Genomic DNA, 14,322 nt, shown 5'->3' on the forward strand with positions numbered 1-14,322 from the left:
CTGTTTAATCTCTCTCTCTTCTACACAGTCTTTTCCATACCCCAAGATGTCTGTCTACACCAAATATTGGACTCCCTATTCCTTGAAAAGATACTAACATCAAAGAGTGTACTGGCGGCAGTGATGGACACCTGAACTTATCTGCATATCTGTGGCCTCCCTAGACACATTTTGCCATATGACAAAGCAGAAAGGGTTGGGTTGGTGAAGTCAAAGGCCATCAGAAGGAAAAATGTTCTGCTCCAACAGATTAGAATTTCACCAAGTCTAGACTAGTAAGACCAGATGGCTCTGGCATCCCCATGTAATTCTTACTCCTCACTTCCTCTCTAAGAGAAACTGCCTTTTCTGGGCAGTTTTTCTGGGCAGTCCATCTGTAAGGCCAAAGCACCTCCTTCTACTGAGTGAGACCCGAGGGCTTGAATTGTGGCACCCTAGGAAGAGAGGAAGAAACCCAGACTGTGCCCATGCAGCCTTATATGGGTGCCGCAATTCTTGTCATCCCTGTAGCTCAGACAAGAGCACACCTAGAGGCTCAGAATGCCTGACTGGTGGGCCCAACATCACCTATATTATAAGATATAGAAGTGGTGTTCCAATCCAGGTCTCTCTGATCTCCAAAGCTAGGTACCTTCCACTATGCCAAGATTCATGCTCCTTCCTTTATGTTCACCTCCCCCCACCACCACTACATTCATACCAGATAACTAGGAATTAAATGATTTTGTTTTCTACAATGCTCAAGAAGCTCACCAGTTTCATTTAGACTCACCAGTGCTGAATTGAAGTGTCATCCTCAGTATCAGAATGTTATGCTCTGTGCCTAGCACTCTTCTGAGCTGTCTCCCGTCGGTAGTGGGCATGGTAATGGGGATTGCCGGGTTCTGGGAGCTAGACCTCCAGCTGGAGTCTGGGTGGCACACCAAGAGAAAAGGATAATTGTTCAGAAGAAATTGCAGGGTGCTAAGAGAGGAACAAGCAAGGAAAGTTCCATAGGGGATAATTAAGTTCCAGCAGCAGCAAGACTAAGTTTAGTGAAGAAGTCCAGGAACCCAAGGCAGAAATTAAAGACCAGAGTAACTGTAGGTTAGAAACCTACAAGGTGCATGGAAGGCCCATCCTTATACTGATGAGTAGCTGAGCCATGGCTGGGAGCTCCCAGGAACTCCCAGGAACTTGTTCCTTGCTCCCAGGAACAAGACCTTTGGATCAGTTGGTGGGGTATGCTCTTTTATTTTGCATTTCATGGTTGGAAAAAGCTTGTAAAGTTTCTGTTTTAAGACTGCCAGGTTTAGGAGCTATCTTCAGGTTCTTGGGTGGGCCTTTGATCAAACAAGAGCCAATGGGATTATTTGTTAAGTCACAGCATAGCATTCACTGATCCACCATGAGGACTTGATCTGTTATTTCACTGACAAGTGTTTTAGTGAGCATGAGTATTTTCTCGGTATCTGTCCCAGCCTCCTTTCTCTGGCAGGGTCCATTGCTGCTTTTCTCCTCCTTACACCATCCAGTCATGCTGACCAGTGTGGGGATGTGCTGTGCATTATGAGGACCTCTGGGCTTTGGAGCATGCTGTTCCCTCTGCATGGTCATCCCATCCACTCCCTTCTGATCACAGTTAACTCTGACTTTAGGCTGCAGCACAGCCATCCCACATTCAGGGAGTCTCCCATAACTGTCCCCACTCTCTTCCTTGTCCTCTCTTAATCCCCATCAGTTAGGTGTTCCTCTCCTGGACGCCCAAAATGCCCTAAGTTCCTCTAGGGATGAAAACGTACTCTAGTACAAGTATGATCAATAACGATAACCGATAAATATAGAGAACTTGCTGTGTACAAGACACTGTGCTAAGGGATTAGAGGCATTAATCATTTAATCCCTGAGTGGACATTTCACTTGAGCGCCATTAGCATCCCCATTTCGTAAAGGAGCAAGCGGCCCCTAGTAAGGGAGTCAGTCAGGGGTAAAACGGGCACTGAGACCTTGGAGCTGGATTCCACAGCACACACAGCACACACGTTCATCCTCGTATAGACCTCGAGGGTCATCTTTGTGTTAAGAGTGTATCCCACCGGCGACACCTGAAGTTGCGAGAGCAGGGACAATTTTTTCTTGCTCAGCCCGCCCCCTACTCCCCCAGCTGTGGTGCACTCTTTGATGGAGCGGGATTGAAATGAATTTGGGATGTAGCCTGCGGCTAATCTGACCTTTCTCTCTTCCCACAGAAGCCGACTGGGGAAGTGGGCAGCCCTGACGTGATGTACTCAGTGAACAGAGACATTCCATTCCAAGAGAGGTCTGCGTGACGCGTCGGGGAGGCCACCATCGGCCAGGCCCGCCACGAGGTTGCTGAGAGGGGCGACAGCCGCATTCTCCTGTGCCTACCACGTAACCAAAAATGAAGGAGCACTACTGTTTACAAGCTGCCCTGGTGTGCCTGGGCGTGCTGTGCCACAGCCAGGCCCTCACCACTGAGCGACGGGGCCACCTGCGACCCTCGTTCCACGGGCACCACGAGAAGGGCAAGGAGGGGCAGGTGCTGCAGCGCTCCAAGCGAGGCTGGGTCTGGAACCAGTTCTTTGTGATCGAGGAGTACACTGGGCCTGACCCCGTGCTCGTGGGCAGGGTAAGGCCGCTGCTCTGCAGTGTTTATTTCTCCCTCTCACCAGTCCAGCAGGAGGGTCTGGCCAAGAACGAAAATTCCTGGGAGGAGGGAGCACTAATGGCCTTCAATAATAACCATGAAATCATTGTTCAAACATCTTTCAGCCTTTCCGCCCCCATTCATAGACTTATCCATATTAAGAACACTTCTGTTTTCCACTTAATATACCATTAAACTCCATTTTTAATGACTGTGCAGTAGTCTACTGAGTTGAAACCATTATTTACTTACCCATTCTCCAACGGAGGGCATTTGGCTGACCACACCCTACCTCCAAGGTGAACGCCCCCTCCTTGTGCTCTCAGAACCCTCTGTGCTCTTTATGAGAGCTTTCCCTTCTGAATTACACAGGTCTGTTTGCCGTCTCCCTCCCTGGACCTGACCGGTGTCATTCTGTGTCCTGAGGTCCTGGTACTAAGCCCAGTTTTGGGGAGGCCTTGGTCAATATTTGATGAAACGGATTTGTCTTAAGAATGGGTGGAATTTTATGTGCTTTAGCTCAGGGATGGCAACACCCAGTTAGGATGATCTGAGTGTCCTCCCAATACTTAAGACTGCATTCTCTGTGTACCCCATCCAGAAAGGTGCAAAGGGTAAGCAGTCTGAAATTCGTTAAAAAATATATTGCCCGTTATCATTTATTTTTAAACACGCAGCCATCTTTCAGAGGATAATGGTTGTTAACAACAAGGAGATAGGTGTTCATCTGCATAAGAATGAAAGCCCGCTGTGCTTTGGGAAAGAGATAGGCCAATGGTAACCTGGATAAAATATTCTGGTCTTGAAAGAGTTCAGAGACTAGTGGAAAAGACACAACCTACCTAAGCGATTAAAACACACACACACACACACACACACACACACACACACACACAGAACAGGATAATGAAGAAATTCAACAGATATTATTACACATTTACATGGGAATGTTTGAGAAGGATGGAGGAAGATTTCATAGAGAACATGGTAATGACCTGTGACTTGAAAGAGGACTCGGAGTTATCCCGTGAAAGGGGCAAAGGCCAAAGGGCAGATCTGAGGCAAGCTAATTTCTAAGCCTCCTATATTCCAAGGAGTTATTTCAGTTGTTCTTTAACATGAGAAAAGCAATGCATATTTATGTAATTGACATATTCGGAAGAGGTTCATATTAGCATCTCAATAACATTGTTCCGGGTTGGGAAAGTGCCTTTGCAATGCCAGACATACCAAAAGAATTTCATTCATGTATACCCGAAAATGGAAAGATTATACCCAAAATAGAAGTCATCTGGGGGAAATGCGAACCCAGGGAAATAAATGGCATGTGAATTCCCTACATGAGGAGATGGGCTCTGTGCCCAGAGAGGAAGACGAGACTTCAGTCATGGCGGGGGCCGTTGCAGCCTGAACAACATGGGGAGCTGTGCATGAATTGTTCTGAGAATATAGAACCTCCCCGCCTTGGGGACTATCTCAGTAGGGAACAGTGTGTGTGTGTTAGGGTGCGGGACTGAGAAGAGACAGGACCTGGAGAACCCTTTCTTTATCTCTGTGGAGCAAGCGGTTGACATGCCCACTAAAAGGGGGACATAGGGCAAAACATGGAGAAAAGCAAGCAGTGAATGATCTTTATATATAGGCACATGGGATTGAGTGCGAGATGTCAGATTGGATGGGGGAAGAAGACAAAAGGGGCTGCATCCTGTGGATCTTCCTTTTGAGATACTGTGGATATATAGTTCCCTGAGAACAGAGGGAGTAGACTGGATGACCTTTGATTTGATGACATTCAAGGTTGAATGCTCTAGGCTGCTCTGAAAAAGTAGATTTTGGCAGGCAATGGACTTTCAGATTTCTTGCAGGAAACACAGTCTGTGTCATGCTGTGCTCTGCAGAGGGGGAAGCCATCAGTCTTTGGCATTAGGAATTGGCTATGTATGCCTCGGCAACTGGATCCCCTGATAGGATTGAATGGTTTCCCAAACTGCTTTTTGTGTGGAACCTAATAAATATCATTGTCAGTTGTATAGGTCATCTTTGTTGGAGAGAGAAAAAGGAGAAATTTATATCCAACTTACAAATCTGAAAACAAAGTAGAGGAAAAGTAATGAGCACTATGGTTTTACATTTTTTTTTCCTTTCAGTTATTTGGTTGATCATGAACTAGAATCTGTAATTCTCAAGAAACTTGGCCAAACTCACATGTAATCCATGAAAGCCCCTGGAAACTTCCCTTCTAGACACTCCTATTAAAATAAGCATTGATTTCCTTGTTTCTCATTCACAAGACCAAGCCCCTAACTTATGCCAGGTCTGAGGCAGAGAAAAGGAACAAATAACAGACTGTGGGGGTTGGGGAGGAAGCCAGGGGAACAGCGTCAGGGATCCTGCCCTCACTGTGGAAATTGTATGAAGATTGGGGCAATTCTGTTCATCCTTTGGAGGTCACTCAATAGCTTCATATTTTACTCACAATTATTCATGAGAAATGTAGTAACTAACCATCATTTCATGACAATACGTAGCTGGTTATGAATAACAAGTTCTGAAAGAAAGTTTTTTTTCTTTTTCTTTTAATTTTCCTGAGACACGCTGTGAACTAAAATCAAAATGGTCTTCCTGATTTGTGCCTATAGGTACCTCCCCCATCGTCCGCCCCCCCCCCCCAAACTGAAGTATTTGGTGTTTCACTGAGCCACTAGCTCAGTGGCAAATCAATTAGATATTTTTTGGGAAATTGAAATAACACAAACATTTTTAAAAACAGTGTATTGAACCTTGCTTTGTGATTCTGAACAAGCTCTCTGGGCCTTGGTTTCATAACAATAATATTAAAATGGCATTAATAATAATATTAAAATGACATTTACTTATAATATCAGTATGAAAAGTCATTGATAATAAGAACTATTATATTAGTAGAACATTACTATTATCATTATCATCATCATCAGTGCCTTTGGAATAAAGCTTTCTGGTTTTTACTGGGGTTTCTTACATAGTAGGTAGAACCATGGGTTTTTTAGCCCCTCGGCTACACTTGAAGCCCACAGAAATGGTAAAAGCAATGTTTATCTCTTCCGACAAATGGCATAATGAGGGCAGAGGAACTCCGATTAAGATGGAAGCTTCAGACATTGAAGTGATATTAAGAGAAGGTGAGGAATTAATTGCTGCAGGAAAATCAGACGTGGTCTTTGGGTGAGATCCACACAGAACAGAATCAAGCAAGGCACGGGATGGGTAGTCAGGACCACTGGATCCTGCTCCTGTCCGGCCAAGTGTGGATTTAGGCAAGTACCATCATGTCTCTGGGCTTTGTCAAAGGAGGGAGAAAGAACCTAAACATGTTTAAGGTTCTCTCTATTGTCTAAGAAGGTGCATACCTATGGATCTATCCTACCCACACGATGCCTGTGATCAGAATGGGAGCTTCCTCCCAGCAGCCACGTCCCCAGACCCTCATACCTCATGCTCCTCACAGAGGGTCTTCTGGAAAGGTCTGATCAAGGAATTGCTTGTAGCAACAGAAGCCTGGAAGCAACCTCCGTGTCCTTTGGCAGAGGACAGCTAAAACGAGGTGGTAACATCCATCCAGTGGGTGAGGTCGATCTGCATGCATCTGTGTGAAAGACCACCTGAATTTACTTTTATAGGAAAACACCAGAGGTGGAGAGGGATGTGTGCACTATAGCACTTTATTGCATAAAAATAAACCGGGACATTTCTGTATCTCACGGTACAGATATTCTAGCATATGCGTAAAATATATCTTAGAGGATTCACAGGAAACTGGTAACAACTGTTGTGTGTGAGCAGAGAAATTGAGGGAGTGGGAATCAGAACTGAGAAGACTTACTTATGGCATAAATGTTTGTGTTTTTAAATTTTTTATGTTATGTACATATTTCTTTCAAAATAAGTCTATTAATGTAGATGCATATGTATATATATTTTGTTTGGGTGATATTCGTGTGAATGTGTGCGTCTATTTTGTATGGGTGCATATTTGTGAGGAAAGCATGAATCTTAGAATTTAAAAAAACTCAGGGTTCAGGGCGCCTGGGTGGCTCAGTGGGTTAAGGCCTCTGCCTTCAGCTCAGTTCATGATCCCGGAGTCCTGGGATCGAGCCCCACATCAGGCTCTCTGCTCAGCGGGGAACCTGCTTCCTCCTCTCTCTCTGCCTGCCTCTCTGCCTACTTGTGATCTCTGTCTGTCAAATAAATAAATAAAATCTTAAAAAAAAAAACAACTCAGGGTTCAAGTTCGAACACTGGGTTCACCGCACCCAGCTGTGTGACCTTGCCAAGGCAATTATCTTCTCTTAGATTCCATTGCTTCATCTGTAGACATGGGTGAGAGCATCTCCTTCTCACAGTGTATGTGTGTGTGTGCACGTCTGTGTGAGTGTGTGTGGAAGGTACTACAGCAAACAGAGTGCAAGTGAGACTCTGTCTCCCCATGGCCTCCCTCATGGAATTAAAAATCTCGATTTCTCTTTTCCTAGCTTCATTCCGATATTGACTCTGGTGATGGGAACATTAAATACATTCTCTCAGGTGAAGGAGCCGGAACCATTTTTGTGATTGATGACAAATCAGGGAACATTCATGCCACCAAGACATTGGACCGAGAGGAGAGAGCCCAGTACACGCTCATGGCACAGGCTGTGGACAGGGACACCAACCGGCCGCTGGAGCCACCATCGGAGTTCATTGTCAAGGTCCAAGACATTAATGACAACCCTCCTGAGTTCCTGCATGAGACCTACCATGCGAATGTACCCGAGAGGTCCAACGTGGGTGCGTACGGCAGGGGAGACCTGCTCCATCTACAAGCCTGGGTTCCCGTGGGTGGCGGGGGCTGGTGCCTGCTCGCCTACATTCGGAAAGTCAAATTTATACTGCCTCTTCTATGGCATAATGACAAAAAAAAAATGTTATCTGTGTAGTTGAAATTTCAAATATTTAAAACAGACCTGAGATTTTAAAACCTAAACTTCTAAAACATAAAGAAGTGTGTCGGAGTGGCAAGAACATGACGGCATCCAGGGAATCCTGGCTCTGGCCCTCACTGGCTGTGTGACTCGGATCCAGTTCTATCTCTCTTTCTGTAAAATGTCCCTTTTTGTAAAATGGAAAGACAATTTCTAGTCTTGCCGGATTAGAGGCAATGTAGTTCAATCACTAGCTCACGCTGATGTCTGTTGAAGTCACGATCATGTTAATATTTGTTGCATGTAGACATCATGCTAATTAATGATTTCCATGGTGTTCTTGCGTTTCATTTTTGCTACGATTCATCTTTACAGTGAGGTAGGTCTTATTTGACATATCTTGCAGATGGGAAACCCAACCTAGAAATAGGCTAACTAATTTATCCAAGGTTATCTGAGCTATTAAGTGGCTCCAGAATACACAATGAGTCATGACACGCTGTCACGATCTGTTAGAATAATTTACAAGTAGATGTGTATTTTCATCAGGCCTAAAGACACGCTGCGTTGTTAAAGGATATTTCTCTGATGGATTTCTTCAGGTGGCTACCTTCTCCTGGCAGTAACTTTGGTTCGGCTTTATAGACTGCATGCAGTTGTGGTCTGTTGAGAAACATGCCTCATACTGAGAAGGGTTTATGTTTCAGACAGTGATCAGGGCTGCTCTGATCAGGGAATGAGTCTGGTTATATGAATCAGAGGCTTTAAAGCCTGAATGGACTTAAGAATCATCTGGGCCAAACTGCCCATTTTACAGATGAGAAAACCAAGCAGCAAGAATAGGTACCAACCTGTTCAAAATAGTTAAGAGGCAGAAGTGACCCCAAACTCCTAAGCTCTTTCCACTTTGCATGTAGAACCTGGGATTAAAAAAAAAAAAAAAAAAGTCTCTTTTTTTTCTCCTCTGGATAAAGTCAGGCTCTTCTCACATTTTATGAAGGTCAAGCTTCATTTTTTGTTTCTCTTCCCTGGCCATGACCAGTCCTTTAGTCTCTCGGTATTTGCCTAGGGATTTTAATGAGAAAAAAGCAGACATGAACCAAATCATTAAATAAGGGACAGTAGCATCAGCAACTGAGCCAGAAGGAAGGCCTGTCATTCAAGCAAACACTCCAGAGGAATCTACATTGTCCTCACCTCCGGGAGCCCGCTGATGCTTCGGGCTAACACCCAGACCTTCTGTCACGATTTATAAGAGTAAAGTCTGCTGTCAGCGCTGTGGAGGTGGCCCTCGCCAGCCAGAGGAACCTAGGCAACCGGTCACGTCTTTCTCAGTTTTCATTTGATCATCTATAAAGAGAGGATAATGTAAACTGCGTTGAGGGTTAAGTTAAATAGATGGAAAATACAAGGAGTCGTAACAGATTTAGTAGAGTTCCAGAAGCAAATGAAGCATAGAGATTTCATAATTTCCTTAGCTCAACCACGATAGTAGAGAAGAGAGCCTACTCTCCTTTAGAAACCCCTGCTACCTCAAAGAGTGCCTGATTGTGTGGAGAGAGTTCAGAAAAGTTGTTTGCATGAAATAGTGAATTACAGAAAATAATTAAGAAAAAGCAAGACTGACTTATACACCATGTACAAATCGCTGACAATCATAAATTAAAGGGTTGACAGAAGCTGTGTGAACGGGATCCCATGCCCCCCACCCAGAACCTAGCCCCTGTGCCAAAAATGTCAGAGAAACCGTGGGTTTGGCTGGTTGCTGGATGGGCGTTAGACTCCTGACTCTGGTAATAATCCACTTCGCAAAATAGACGGTAACATTTCATATTTCTCACACCCAGTTTCTCAAAATGCAGTAGATGTAAACACGAGGAGCTGAGGTAGGCTGGCAGAACACATGGAATGTGCCGGAAACAGTGCCTGGAGCAGAAGCATTAAATGCCTTTTCTCTTCCTCTGGTCCTGCACCCCCGTTCTGCAGTCAGCACTTTGTGCCCTCAAGCCCTTGTGACCATCAGGGAAGAGAGGCTCTGCTAGGAGAAACGAATTCCATCTTCCCTCCTTTCCCTGGTTCCTTCGGACCCACCGATGTCTATGGGTGGTTTCTGTTAAATGACTACCAGACCCGTTAGAGGTGGGAAGATGCAATTTCCATGTCACCAGGGAACAACATTCTGTACAATATTTATAGCCATAAATTAATTAAAATGTAGTATTAGGAGCTATTTTATTACATGCAAAGCAACAATAAAATGATGTATTTATTGCTCTGCTACAGATGGAAGACTGCTCTCTGTCCTTTTATGAAAAGCAATTCATCATTAATTATCCTTTATTATACTCTTTGGGAGGATTTTTATTTAATTACTTGATATACTGAACATTTCAATTGCATGGGTCTTAGAATGTTTTTGCAGTAATGTTATTATTATTTTAACTACTAAGCATAGCACAATGTACTTGGAATTTAGAAAGTTCACTTTGAAGCTACGGGAGGTTTTTGCTTGTTTGTTTGTTTGTTTTTAAAGGAAGGCAAGTGGGAAAGAAGAAAAGGAGGAAGAGAAAAAGGTTATTTTACATCTCAACCCCGGAAAAGCGAGCATGTTACATAGTTGCGGGGCTTCGTTTTTTAATTTTAAGATGGAATTCGTAAATTAGAATATAATTCAAAAAGCTGAGAGAGTGTTGCTAATGAATTTATTTCATTTTTAAGGGACATCGGTCATCCAGGTGACCGCTTCAGATGCCGATGATCCTACCTATGGAAACAGCGCCAAGTTAGTATACAGCATCCTGGAAGGACAGCCCTACTTTTCAGTAGAAGCACAGACAGGTAGCGTGCAATGTCGTTGTGATCCGTGACACACTGTGAGTGAGCAGTCTGGCCCAACTTCCTAAACCAGTAGAATCTCAGGACTACCCTCTGAAAGGCCACCTCACAGGGTTGTTGAGAGGCGTAGACGCTGTGTGTGCACGTGCCTGGGTGTGGTTAGTTTCCAGTGAACCTTATTTACTATTGTTTTGGCCTCTGTGTCACCATGCCACAATAATAAATATCATCTTAAAATACAACTTTTATATTAAAATCGTATCTTAAAAGTCAATTTAAATTTAAGGGCTTCTCTTAAAATACTTAAATTTTTCTTAATTATCAACTAAGGATCCCAGGGAGGATACCATAGAACTTGAGGGCTGATTTGAAAACTGGCAGTTCTCAAAGCTTGCTTCGAAGCCCGCCACGCAGGGCAGTGGGAATGGGTGTTAATAATGTTCAAGTGTGTTTGGGACATAGCACATTCCCTCCACTGTGCTTACAGATTCCCAACAGGCCTTATCCAGGAGGAAGGCTCTGCACGGTTCTTACAGGAAACAAAAGGCAAACCAAAAGAGTGAAAAAATACAATCACCAAAACCAAATGGTTTCTCTTCATTTATTCCAAACTTTATTCCAGGGTCCTTTTATTAGAATAAACACTGAAATCCTGTGAAAATTCTAGTCTACGATAATCCCCTAAACTGCTTTCTTCTGCTTTTTCTACAATACGCCCCATTTATTTGAAAGATATTTAAAAATAATCCACATTTGTTGGTATACTTAAATTATATGAAATATATATTAATATGTATGGACAGAGCCTGTCAATCAGATATTTTGTCCATTTATTGGATATAATTTCCAGTGACCTATATAATTATTTATCTGTAGCCACTTCGCTTCAGAGCAAAACCTATGGAGCTTATTGCTATGATTCCATCCGAGGCATTTGCTCTTTATCCCTTCTAGATTAACCAAGGATAAATGTGGGATTTCATCCAGATTTTTGAAATGTTAAACACCAGTCGAGGAATTCCCAGTTGGAACTTTCATTTTTCTCAAGGACTCATAGTTAGAAATCACCAATTTGAACCTACCAAAGCATCTAACAGATCAGGAAAACAAGACTCAGTGTGTTCAAGGGTGTTGCTGAGAAATACAGACATCGGGGCTGAGAGACGGACAAGGGTGCCCTCTTTCTATTTCTGCTGTAAATGTTACCGCATCTTCAGAGAGGAAAAGCTTGCACATGTTCCCAAGAGATTCAAGTGAGCATGGTTTTCATACAGACTGTGTGCTGATATCCAGAGGTCATGTAGAATTCATTCGCTTAGCACTGTTGTCAGTGATGGGTACAGTACACTCTAAATACTTGTATAAGCATTGTGTGTATTTTTAACTCATTTCGCTCCCTCTTTTAAAGTTTAATAATTACATCTTAACATATTGCATGGAATACATGCCACTTACTTTTAACCTAATATGAGTTATATTAGGTTAAAGCCTAAGAATCGTATGCTGGGAACAGACATTCAAAAGATTCTACTAGCATTTCAAAAGTGTGGGTCTAGTCATGGATATCCATGCAATGGGCCCTCAAATATTTCAGCCTTTAGGATTTTAAAGTGTCGTGCCTTTTTTTGTTTTAATGTTGTTATCAATGAATATGTGTGATGTTTCCTGCTTGCCTGTCCAGGTATCATCAGAACAGCCCTTCCCAACATGGACAGGGAAGCCAAGGAGGAGTACCACGTGGTGATCCAGGCCAAGGACATGGGTGGACACATGGGTGGACTCTCAGGGACAACCAAAGTGACGATCACACTGACTGATGTCAATGACAACCCACCAAAGTTTCCACAGAGTAAGTAGGTGGGCATGGCTTGCACATTTTAATGGGGCCACAGATAGCCCTTCTCTGACCCCTTCCTGCTTTACTCAGCTTTCAAGAAGAAATCTGTAAGAATGGAATCTCTTTATCATTCATGCAAAAAATGGAAACAAAAGCACTACAATAGCAACATAAAAAAGTGAAGGTGCAGCAGACGTAGTCGGAGGAAAAAGAGACCTAAAAAGTTCTATGACCCTGGAAACAGAAAATCTATTTTGCTGGCTTTTTCACTAGATACTGGCTATGCAATCTAGTAATTCATTAACTTCTCTCTGTCTCAGTGGTCTCATTTCTAATCTGGAGGTAATGATAAAACTGAATAAGTTATCTTGCTTTAAAACAGACTGCCCCCAAATTTTGGGTTTAAAACAATAATAATAATTTTTGTCATGAGTCTGCAATTTGGGCAAAACTTGGAGGAGACCCCTTGTCTTTGTTTCTATAGCATCAGGTGAAGATGGCTTGCTGAGGCTAGAGGATCCATTTCCAAGTACGCTCACTTATGCGGCTGATGAGTTGCTGTTGGTTTCTCTCCATGGGTAGCTCAGCAGGGATTGGCTCAGATAGGTTCTGAAAGTGAGAGCCCCAAGAATATCAAGCAGAAACTGTGTTGCCTCTTGGGACCTAACTTTAGAAATCACATGCCATCAACTCCACTGTAATCATAAGACTGCCCAAATTTAAGGAGAGTTCTTGTAGACCCCATTGTTCAATGGAAAGATAGTCAAAGTCATGTTGAAGGAAAAGCATGTGGGATGGGAGAGATGGCTTTGACCATTTTTGGAGAATACAGTCTTTCACAGGTCTTAATAGAATGTTGTTAGAACTAAATAGGCTAGTTAAAACCTTATGGTATCTGGCATAAGTTGTTATACGTTATTATTAAGTTGTTGTTATTACCTGGGGGATTGTGGTGTTCTACAAAATTGATGATTGCTAAGGGAAATAAAAGAAGAAACAATTTTTTAAGATTATTAATTATCATAAGTACAACTACCATCATTTAATGAAGAGTTTCTATTATGTAGTATCTCTATAAGAGCCTACATTTTACAGATAAAACTGGATTCTGTGTACAGTATAATAAGTTGCCCAAAGAATGTAGCAAAGCCATCCCCAAAACAAAAAAATCCAGTTAAAAATAGGCAGAAAACAGGAACAGAAGACATGCAAATGGCCAATAGACACATGAATAGATGCTCAACATCACCCACCATCTAGGAAACACAAATCAAAACTGCAATGAAATATCACCTTACACCTGCCAGAACAGCTAAAATCAAAAACACAAGAAACAGCAGGTACTGGTGAGGGTCTGGACAAAGGGGAACCCTCTTGCACTGTTGGTGGGAATGCAAACTGGTAAAACCACTGTGGAAAACAGTATGGAGGTTCCTCAAAAAATTAAAAATAGAACTACCCTATGATCCAGTAACCGCACTCAGGGCATTTACCCCCCCAAAATATAAAATCACTAACTCAAAGGGATACAAGCACCCCTATGTTTATAGCACTGTTATTGGTCACTACAGTAGCCAAATTATGGAAGCAGCCTGAGTGTCCATCAATAGATGAATGGATTAGAAAAATGTGGCACTTATATATACAATGGAATATTATTTAACCACAAAAAGAATGAATCTTGCCATTTGCACCAACATGGAAGGATCTGCAGAGTGTAATGCTAAGTGAAATAAGTCAGGAAATACAAATACTGTATCATCTCACTCATGTGGAATTTAAGAAACAAAACAAACTAGTAAAAGAAAAAAAAAGAGAGAAACCAAGAAACAGACTCTTAAGTCTAGAGAACAAATTGATGGTTACCAGAGAGGAGATGGGGGGAGGGGATGGCTGAAATAGGTGATGGAGATTAAAGACTGCTCTTATCCTGATGAGCACCGAGTGATGTCTGGAATGGTTGAAACACTATATTGTGCACGTAAAACTAATATAACACTGCATGTTGACTATGCTGGGATTAAAATTAAAGATGTAATCAAATTAAAAAAACAAAACAAAAC

General features: G+C 42.7%; 1 protein-coding gene across 1 annotated transcript in view; it reads left to right on the forward strand.

Moving 5' to 3' along the window:
- Positions 1-14,322, forward strand: part of CDH11 (cadherin 11) — a 150,648-nt gene that overhangs the window by 99,918 nt on the left and 36,408 nt on the right. Inside the window, exons 3-6 of the mRNA XM_045989064.1 lie at positions 2,229-2,629; positions 7,159-7,453; positions 10,306-10,425; positions 12,104-12,271. Of these exons, the coding sequence (XP_045845020.1) occupies positions 2,402-2,629; positions 7,159-7,453; positions 10,306-10,425; positions 12,104-12,271 (811 nt within the window). The 5' untranslated portion in view covers positions 2,229-2,401. The remainder of the gene's footprint in view (positions 1-2,228; positions 2,630-7,158; positions 7,454-10,305; positions 10,426-12,103; positions 12,272-14,322) is intronic.

The sequence above is a fragment of the Meles meles genome, chromosome 19, assembly GCF_922984935.1.
Source record: "Meles meles chromosome 19, mMelMel3.1 paternal haplotype, whole genome shotgun sequence".
Taxonomy (NCBI): domain Eukaryota; kingdom Metazoa; phylum Chordata; class Mammalia; order Carnivora; family Mustelidae; genus Meles; species Meles meles.